This window comes from Corvus brachyrhynchos, unplaced genomic scaffold (genome assembly GCF_000691975.1).
Source record: "Corvus brachyrhynchos isolate BGI_N302 unplaced genomic scaffold, ASM69197v1 scaffold219, whole genome shotgun sequence".
In the NCBI taxonomy this organism is placed as follows: domain Eukaryota; kingdom Metazoa; phylum Chordata; class Aves; order Passeriformes; family Corvidae; genus Corvus; species Corvus brachyrhynchos.
In genome coordinates this window covers 28,506-38,738 of record NW_008240034.1, presented here as the reverse complement: position 1 = coordinate 38,738, position 10,233 = coordinate 28,506, and the positions used below count along the sequence as shown (strand labels likewise).

At 53.4% G+C, this 10,233-nt stretch overlaps 1 protein-coding gene across 2 annotated transcripts in view; it reads left to right on the top strand.

The window, feature by feature from the left end:
- LOC108449050 (nuclear factor interleukin-3-regulated protein) overlaps nt 1-3,903 on the top strand; it is a 15,239-nt gene extending 11,336 nt beyond the window's left edge. For both annotated transcript variants that reach the window (XM_017743900.1, XM_017743901.1), the window contains exon 2: nt 1,627-3,903. In XM_017743900.1, the coding sequence (XP_017599389.1) occupies nt 1,652-2,530 (879 nt within the window). In that variant the 5' untranslated portion in view covers nt 1,627-1,651 and the 3' untranslated portion in view covers nt 2,531-3,903. The remainder of the gene's footprint in view (nt 1-1,626) is intronic.
- Nucleotides 3,904-10,233: the final 6,330 nt, after the last annotated feature.

Sequence of the window (10,233 nt, the reverse complement as noted above, 5' to 3'; positions counted from 1 at the left end):
CATGTGCATTATTGGCCATGTGGGTTTTCAGAAAGCTCCCGTGCCACATTTTCACAAACTTGTGCAACCCCAGCTCTCTGCAGGAGTTTCATCTCTCACTTCACCTCAATATCTCAATTTCATTTCATTCCTAAACAGCTTTTTGAAAATTTCTGGCTAAAAACTGCACAATGCTTGGCTTTTGGATGTCATGGTGGGTTTATTGCCTCTGACTCTGGGCAGTGTTGAGCTTGAATTATTTTATTTTTGGGGGACAGAGGTGGGGGAGTTTTCAGCTGAAAGCATCACCAGTCCTCTTCCCCTCAGCAGTGTGAGCAGCCCTGCCAGGAACCTCGGGGCATGAGTCCCCATGACTCAGAAAAGTCCTTGTCACTTACAGAAACAGCTGCTGGGATTATTCCGGCTCCGAGGGGAGCCATGAGCACATTTCAGTGCTGATAAAGTGTCCTGGAACCAGCACACACCGAGGGGGCACCTCAGTCACCGTTTGTGTGTTGGTGTTCGTGGGTCACAACAGTGTCAGAGTCAGGAGATGAAGTGAAGGACCTTTCCAAGGGCCCTGGGGATTGAAACGTGGCCAATACCAAAACTCCAGTGCCTCGGTTGCTCACTGAAGTGAAACAATTATGCTTTTCTTCACCATTTTAGGGTAATCCTGGAAAAGTGGTGGCTTATCAGGCTCGGTGCTGGCTGGTCCCTCTGGCCCAGCTTCCTGTTGAAAGGGATGTGGTTCTTCCTGAGCAGGGAAGAATTTCTGAGTGAGAACTGCCACAACACCTCAGGGAGATTATTCACAACATCCTGTAGTGACAGGACAAGGGACAATGGCTTCAAATGGACACAGAGTAGTCAGTTCATTGGGATATTGGGAAGAAATTCCTTCCCATGAGGGTGGGCAGGCCCTGGCACAGGGTGCCCAGAGCAGCTGGGGCTGCCCCTGGATCCCTGGCAGTGCCCAAGGCCAGGCTGGACATTGGGGCTTGGAGCACTCTGGGACAGTGGAAGGTGTCCCTGCCCATGGCAGGGAGTGGGAATGCGATGATCTCCAGTGTCCTTTCCAACCCAAACCATTCCATGGTAGCAAAGCTGTTTTGTAACCCTGCTTACAGCTCCTGCCCAAAGTCCGTGACTGAGGTAAATCAGTTCTTCTCCCTGTGCCTTCCTTATCTCCCAAACAGGGCTAATGACTCTTATTTCCTTTGTAAGGCAGCTTGAGATAAGTGGGAGATCACTACTAGTTTTTATCGTCTTGATTGAAGTTATTCAGATAAAGTGTGACTGTTTGCCGAGTCGGCGAAATGTGTGGGGTGCAACTCTGCTCAGTCATGCTCGGCTTTTAGACATCCTGGGGTGGACTTTGCAGAGACTTTGCTGAGATGTGAGTGAGTGATTGACTGATTGATTGATGTGTTGACACATCAGGACCTGAATATTTTGAAAACGTTTCGGAATCTGAATATTTTGAAAAGTTGGCTCCACAATGACAGTAATAAGCAGGATGAGCTGTCCTCATTTTCCACATGTGTGTAACAGAGAAAAAACAACCCCATTCCCATATTAATTTACCCAATGGCACTAATTACCAGCACCATTAGTGGTAACTAATGAACGTTCTCATTCCGACAGAACCGCAGCTTCCTTCTCCACCACCATGGAGAACTTCCTGGCCCCTCGGAGCGAGCTGGTGCTGCAGCAGGGCAGGGCCCAGCTGCTCCTGGGGAAGGCGGGTGGACATTCCCGGCGGAAGCGGGAATTCATGCCGGACGACAAGAAGGACACCATGTACTGGGAGAAGAGGCGCAAGAACAACGAGGCCGCCAAGCGCTCGCGGGAGAAGCGGCGCCTCAACGACGTGGCCATGGAGAGCCAGCTGGCAGCGCTGAGCCGCGAGAACGCCGTGCTCAGGACCGAGCTGCTGTCCCTCAAGCTGCGCTTCGGGCTCCTCAGCCCCGAGCCCAGCCCCTGCCAGGGCCACCCCCTCGGGCTCTACCTCAAGGGGCACCGGGCAGCCTCCCCACTGCTGGGCATGGAGCCCTTTGCTGGTGACTCCTGCTGCCCTGCCCAGAAGAGCTTCGTGCCCAAGGTGCTGGAACCGGCTGAGCTTCCTTACAAAACTTTCAACCCCTCCACAAACATCTTCGGCTGTGGCTCCAAACCCATTCCCATGGACACTCCTGGCCTCCAGCAGCCCAAAAGGTTTGAGGCGTCCTTCAGCCCCACAGTTTGCTCTCCATTCCTCAGCTACCCCTGCCCAGACAAACACCCCTTCCCCTGGCCTTGGCTGGGCAGCACCTGCTTCTTGTGCCCGTCCACCGGCACCACCGAGGCCAGGAAGGAGAGCAGCATCTCAGTGTCGGATGAAGATGACGAGCAACAAGTGCCCAAAACTTCTCCTGTGCCCCCCTGCAACGTGCCCTGCCCCTCAGAAGAGCAGCTGAAGGGCCGGAGCTTTGCTGCCCTCCCACACAAGCTCCGGATTAAAAGCAAAGCCCTGGGCGGTCTGGAGGAGACTGGGCTGGACTCACACTGAGGCAGCACAGGAATGGCTGCTGTGGGGCCACAGTGACTCATCCCAAGGACACGAATGGTTTGGAAGGATGAGGTGGGAGGGAAATGTGTTTTTCTCCAAACATGGATGTAATTTTCCCTGCTCTGTGTAAACGCTGAGGGAGTTTCTGGGGCTGCATCACTACAGCACAGCTGCAGCTGGCCAGGACCCTGCGGTCCCCCGGTCTCACTGGTGGCTCTGCTACCACAGCAAGCTCGAACTGGAGGTGTGAAGGGGCAGGAAGAGGCCAAGACAGTGGGGATGGTTCCCACACAATGTGACACCTTGTAACTACAGCTGCCAGGGGTATCAACCACTGTAGTGGCCTTCGCTTCATCACCGCCCTCATCCTCACCAATGTGCCTGAAGTCGGAATTCCCTGACACAGGAAACTGTTGATGGAACCAGCTTCAGACCCCTCAGCTGTCTGGAGAAAATAAAAAGGGGTTGTGACTCTGGGAGTGTGGATTTACACTGGCATGCAATGGGAGCAGCACCTCCTCCACTTTATTCCAGTTTACAATAATTTATCTCCAGAGAGAACGAACTGTTCTTCTGTGACCAGACACGCTGTGATCCAGAAGATAATTTCATTTATCTTTGCAACTGTTCTTATGGAAAACGAAGTATTTTTTTATCATTATTATTATTGAAATGCAAAAAATATTGTAATTTTGCTTCTTTCTTTTAAAAAAGGCATTTTTAGACCCAATCTTTGAGTATTTGGGAACTCTTTATCAAACAGGCACAAACTGCACATGGTGTTTGTATTCCTGCATCTGCTGGGACACGGTCCCTGTCCATCCTGCCTTCTGCCTGCTTTTCCTTTGTAAGGGGTCTTGAGCCTCCTAGGAGCTGTTGCTCAGTTTTCAAGCCAAAGAGAATTCTCAGGGATGCATTCCAGGTATAGCTGTAACTTCCTCTCCTCAGATCTTTCCTGCTTTCTCTCTTTCCCCAAGGAAAGAATGCTCTTGCAGTTCTGATGTTGCCAGGTCTGTCAGCCCCAGACATTTTTTGACATGTTGGACAAAACCAGCCCAATCTGATGATTCCATCAGTCCCAGCCTGTTGGAAGAAGATCTCAAAGTGAAAAAGCGACTTCAAGCTGTTCTCCTCTGCCCCAACCACATTTTCAGTCCATGTCCCATGTCCCAAAGGACAGAAGAGCTGCAAGGCCTGCCCAGCCCTGCTGGGAACCAAAGCTGACAGTGGAGCTCAACATCCCTGGGAGTCTCCACCTCTTCAGTTCTCCGGCTTAAGGGATTCTCCTGTTCCTCTGTGTGTCTGCCCCTCTGCTCCACTCAGGTGAGACCCCACCTGCAGAGCTGCCCCAGCCCTGGGGCCCAGGAGGACCTGGAGCTGCTGGATCCAGTCCAGAGGAGGCACCAGGATGATCAGAGGGATGGAGCAGCTCTGCTGGGAGGAAAGGCTGGGAGAGCTCGGGTTGTTCAGCCCTGAGAGGAGAAGCTCTGGGATGACCTCATTGTGGCCTTGCAGTGTCTGAAGGGACCAACAAAAAACATGGAAAGAGACTATTCACAAGGACAAGGGGGAATGGCTTCCACTGCCAGAGGGCAGGGCTGGATGGGATCTTGGGCAGGAATTGTTCCCTGGGAGGGTGGGCAGGCCCTGGCACAGGGTGCCCAGAGCAGCTGGGGCTGCCCCTGGATCCCTGGCAGTGCCCAAGGCCAGGCTGGACATTGGGGCTCGGAGCAGCCTGGGACAGTGGGAGGTGTCCCTGCCCTTTCATCCCAAACCATTCTGGGATTCCATGAAAATTTCAGGCTCTGGCGAATAAGGACAATTGTCAGGAGTGTTTTTCTAGGAATCATTTCATAGCCAATAAAGGACTGCAGCAACAATAGGACCGTGCAAAAGAACAGCCCACAGTGCCTGACACGGGATGGAAGAACCCCTCAAACTGGTTTGGAAGAGAGGGCCCTGAGTGGGAGCTGTACAAAGGATCTGAACTGGGAAGGTACCAACATGTGCCCAATAAAACTCTGTTTGCAGAAGCTGCAAAAGGTGTCTTGGTTTGACTGTTGGGAATGGATCTGCATCGTTCCTCCTCAGGAACAGCCAGCCTGATAAATCCATCCCGTGAGAACAAGGGGGAGCAAGCAGGGAGCTGTGGCAGAGCTGTGGGCACCCAGCTTTCCCATTCCTCTGTCCATAAAGGTGTTTTCCCTCTGTCTGTGCCACAGTTCCCAGCACAGACCCTCCAGCACTGGGGCGTGGGGCTCTGTCCTGCCTCACCACTCTTTATAGGGACACCCCACAAGGATCAGCCCTGACTGGCCCTGTCCCCCTGTGCAGAGAAATGGGCAGAGCTTCTTGGCACAGCTGCCCGGGCACGGGGGGGTTCTCCTGTACCCGTGGCATGAGGGGAAACCGCTGCTCAGGTGTGAAACGCGAGGCAGTGATGCTGTGCAGGTTAAAAGCAACCACAGGCAGTTCCATTTCCTGTCGCATTCCCGCTGTCCCCTCTTCACCTCGCAACCGGCAGGGACAGCCCACGGCGAGGAGACGGCACAGAAAGGACCTTGCTGAAAGAAATCGCCCTGCTGTTCCCCGTCCCTGTGGGATTCCCGCTGGGCAGGGCTGGGCTGGCTCCGTGAGCCTGCAAAGGGGTCGGGATGCAGCGAGGGGGTGGGAGGGAGCTCAGTTTAATCTGTAGGATGGATTTGAGGTACACGGGTTGCCCCCAGGACCTGCTGCACCTCCGAATCCACTGTCCTTCCTAACCCTGCTGTCCCTCCTAATCCTGCTGTCCTTCCTAACCCTGCTGTCCCTCCTACACCTGCTGTCCCTCCTAACCCTGCTGTCCCTCCTAACCCTACTGCACCCGCTAATCCTGCTGTCCCTCCTAACCCTGCTGTCCCTCCTAACCCTGCTGCACCCCCTAACCCTACTTCACCCCCTAACCCTGCTGCACCCCCTAATCCTGCTGTCCCTCCTAATCCTGCTGTCCCTCCTAACGCTGCTGTCCCTCCTAACCCTCCTGCCTGTGGCCCAGAGTGATTCAGCCCCGAGAGATTTAACCCTGCAGTGCCCAAAGGTGATTTCTGTGGGCTGTTGAGGACGCTGAAGAAATGAGTAACATTTCCCGTTTGCTGTGTCCCTGCTCTCGCACAAACCAGGGGCCAAACCCGGGTTGGAGTCAGGGCAGGTGGCACTGGGAGCTGCTGGGTGCCTGTGGAGGGAGCGGAAGGCTGGGACAGCAGCAGGAAAAGCAGCAGGAGATGGGGACGGGGTGTGCAGTGAGCCAGCCCCGGCCCCACACCTGATCCCAAACCTGCCCCCCTCTTTCCCCTGCTCCAGGTTTTCCTTTCCTCCCCTCCAGGGTTACTCACCTGGAGGAGATGCAGGTGGAGATGGTTCTTCCCCTCCTTCCACACCTCCACTCCTCCCTTGCTGCTTTGTCCTAGGAGATTTCCTGCATGGGGAATATCCATCCATCCCTATCCATTATCCCGAGTTCCACGTTCAGTGACACCTTCAGAAAAGAGCCATTGTCGTACCAGTTGTGAGGCTTGGCTGGGAGGCAGCCAAGCTGTTCCTGCCTCTGCTCAGGCTTAGTTAATTCTTTAATTAGTCTTTGTTCCAAAGTGATTTCAAGCTGATTAATTACTGGGCTCAGCGTTATAAAATAAAACATCCTCTGTGTGTCCTAAGAGGGGGAGACAAGGGAGATATTTCCTGCTCGTACCTCTTTGGAAAACTATTCCAGGATTTTTTCTCTGTCTACCAGGACAGGAAGGTTTTGCCTTTGAGCTGGCAGGAGGTACCTGAGAGGGACACGCTGCAGGCACCTAAATATACATCAAGGGAGCCCTGGAGAGTCAGAGCAGGGGAAAATTGCTCAGTGCTTTCCATGCCTCAGAACGAGCTGGCACCCAGGGAAAGTGGGCAGAGGCTTTGCAAAAGCTGTAGGGTGGATTTTTTCGTGTGGCTCATGACTAAACCCTGCAGCAAGGCACCACAGGGGTCAAAAAACAAGGAGAGATGAATCTGCCAGGAGGAACTGGAGACTGAGCTGGGGGAGACTTGGGAGGGTGGGTGATGCTGCTGCTGCTGCTCTCCCTGGGGTTTGCTGAGCATCCCCCAGCTTTGGGGATAAGCCTGGCTGGAGCCAAAGCCTCCAAATGCTTCTCCATCCCTGTGCCTCAGAAAGGGAGATTTCTTTGTTGCCAGACACAGAGAACTCCAGAAAACCACAACAAATCCCACCCATTTCAGGCACTGTGTGTCACACATTGCAGAGCCGGGCAGAGAGATGAGTGCAGAGCCCTCCCACCAGAGCATGAGTTAATGCTGACCTTTAGCTTAGGCTCAGACCCCAAACTGAATCATTGCTGAGGCAGGAAAAGTCAGCAGTGACTTCTGGAAAGAGGTGCTGCCTTCAGAGTGCCTTGCTCACACACTGGGGAACCCCTGGCTGCCCCTGGGAGGGCAGTGCTGATTCAAAAATCGGGTTTAAAGTTCATTTTGGTTGTATTTCTAGCACTATAAAATAATTAGAAGGGAAAATTCCAAACCGTACAGCAGGAGCAGCTGTGAAAATGAGCTGCCCCCTGCATTGCATCCTGGCCCCTCTCACCCAGGAGAGCAGACACTGCTCAGGCAGCTCAGGCTCAGACCAAACCGAATTTCCCTGTCCCCATCCCACAGGATTCCTTCCATTTATCGTTTCCTCGCTCCTAGAAGGATTTCTAGAGAAGCAGGTTGGTCTTTTTGTGGAAAAGAAAAGAATCATCATGTCCTGGGTTGGTGTTTCCACCATCACATCCCAGGGGAGCTCGGCAGGGTCAGGCCTGACCTGCAGCTCAGGTGGAGCTGTTTGGGATCCCTGCAGGGCAGAGGGTTGGGGCTCTTCCCAAATCCCAGTCTGGGGGGGTTTGCAGTGGGAAGGGGCTGGGTGGGGGGGAGATGGGCAGCATTTCTGAGTTCATGGTGATGCTCTGACCATGGGGTGAGTCACAGCCTCTGGACCGGGGTTTAGGCTGCGCTTTGCTGTTTCCTACACAGAGATTTTCTGCCCCTTATCTCCTGCTGGCCTTATCAGCTGCACCAGAGCTACTCCTTGCCTGCTGGGCCTGCTCTGCCGGACCTGTGCCTCCTTCACACCCTCCCCGTTTGTAAATCCCCTCCTTGGCACATCTTGTGCAAGCTGGTCCCAGTTCTTTGCCTGGCTCAGTCACCCCGGGGCTGTCTAGGCACCATCTGGGCAAACTTGGAAAAGTGTTTGGAAAAGCTGGGTTTTGGAGGGTATTTTAAAGGTATTTGGAGGGGGGTTTAAGGGTGTTGGAGGTTGTTTATGAAACACCTGGGATTTTCATGCCCACCCACATCCCTGTCGTTGGGAGGGGCAGAAACTGGGGATCAGCACCTCAGAACTGCTGGGTTCACAGGGAAGGGCACAGGACAATGTTTTGGTGCCTGTTGGACTTAGGGCTGGAGCTGTGCGTGACCATGGAGTTCTTGGCCTGATTTATCCGATGGGGATTTTGGGATGATGAACCTCAAAATGTCTGTGAGGTCCATCCATCCTTCCACAGCAGGGTCAGGCTGGGACAGAGCTGGAGAAATGGTCTGGAGACACCCACTGACCATCCCCTGGAGCGACCCTCAGCTTCCTGGGTCCCCTCAACTGCAGCTCCATCCTTTGGCTTGCAAAAGGACAAAGCAGATTTTGCAATTTGGTGCAAAACACTGGGAGTTGCTCCCAAAATTCCTCACTCCCCCCTAAAATCCTTGTCCATGTGCAGCAATTCTCAGCAGGGTGTTGGGATGAAGGGATTGTTGGGGATGTTTTGGGTGCAGGGCACTCAGATTTATGGAGCTGCCTTCCAGCTTCGATCTTTCTCTTCTCACATCTTTCAAATTCCTGTCGCTGTGCAGAAAACAAAGAGAAACTGAAAGATTTCTCCAGGAGTCGCTCAGAATGCAGCTGCCGAGGTGTGGCCACACCGAGTTGTTCATCCCAGGCCAGGTTTGTGGTCTCAGTTCTCCTGAAGACCACAAGATCTCATTTCTCACAGCCTTACTCAGACCTGGCGAGTGTGAAAACATCAGAGGGAGCAGGGGAGCTTTGGCAACTCCCTGACCTCAAAACCGTTCAAAGAGCAGCGCTCCGGGGTGAATCAAGCTGGCCTGGTTCTGATTTTTGTTCTTTTCAGGTATTAAAAATCTTTGCAGCTGGGAGGTGTTCAGGCTGGGTGGGGCAAAGGAACAGCTTCAAACTGCTCCCAGCTCAGCCTTGGGGCCCAAACCTCGCACAAGGGTGGCCCAAGTGTCTCCATCCCAATTTCTCCTCAGGCCTGGTGCAGCCCTGGCTCTCTGGGGTGGACACAGCGCTGGTGCCCTGCTCAGGAGTGGGTTTTTCCCTGACTTTCCACCTCTCTGTTTTGCAGGAGGCTGTGGCCAAGCTGTGCTGAACTCCCCAGCCACCAGTCAGGGTTGTGTGGTCTTTATTTCTGCTTTTTTTTCCTGCCCAAACTCCCTCCCTTATTGATGGCTTGGAGTCAAATGTGAACCAAGTCTACCTAGAACCCCGAATGTCACTTTTCTGGGTAGAATCCCCCCAGAATCCTTGGTTTACTGTGTTTAAACCTGGGAATTGCCTGCTTTTCCTGCTGGTTTTTCCCCTCCTTTTGCACAGACCCAGAGCTCCAGGGCTGGCTCAGCCCTGCTGCCTGCAGAGATCAACACCCACCACACATCTGGAGCACAGCTGGAAGGGTCACAAAGGTGTGGGGGACAACACTGGGTTGTCCCTGAGGCAGGGGGGTTGGAGCTGGATGATCTTTAAGGTCCCTTCTGTCTTTTCTCTGTGCAAGTGCAGCTCTGACCTAACAAAGCCCAGCTTTTTGGAGGTCCAGCTGGATTCTCTGCACCCCAGGAGAGAGGGAAGTGCTGCCCAGGCAGAGGGCAAGATTTCTCCTTGCAGGTGAAGCAGTGGTGAGGAGTTTGTTGTGTCTCTGAGCAGGAGAGACCCCACCGTGTTCCCCACAGCCACCAAAGCCCGGAGAGGAGGCTCTGCTGGTCAGGAATTTGAGCTCCAGCTTTGTCCCTTCCCATGCTTGGCATGCCCTGAGCCTCCCTCTGCTCTGCCACCTCTGTTTGGTTCCCAAGTCAGAAACTCTGAATATTTTCTGGTGATACAAAGTCGCTGCTTCGGCTGACGGAGGTTCCTCCTCTGCAAGAGATCAGAGGAAAAAAATTACGGCTTTTATTGATCCCCCCGGATTTCCTCCGGAATGCAGCCACAGGATGTCAGTGCAGCCATCCAGATGTGGCCTCCTGGTCACCCCCAGCTCCAGATGTGCTGCCTCTGCTCTCTTTGCTCCCCAGCTGAAGGGCAGGAAAATCCTTCCCGGGCAGTTTTCCTGCTCCTCAGCAATTACAGCTGCTCAGGGAATTCCTTTTTCCTCCCTGGCAGGTGAAGGAGGCATGATCTGATCCTGCTTTTCTTCTGGTCAGCATTTCCCTCCCTCCACCCCACAGAATGCCGAAGGTTTAGATTTTAAGTTGCACTTTTGCTTCTTATTTCTGTGACCAAAATGAAAGGGGAGGGGAGGAATCTCTTTATTGGAATTTACTTGGGAAAAAAAAGGGGTTTTTTCATGTTTTTTTGTTCAGGATGAAATAACTTTTCTAGGACATGTTTGGAGCTGGCTGGCATG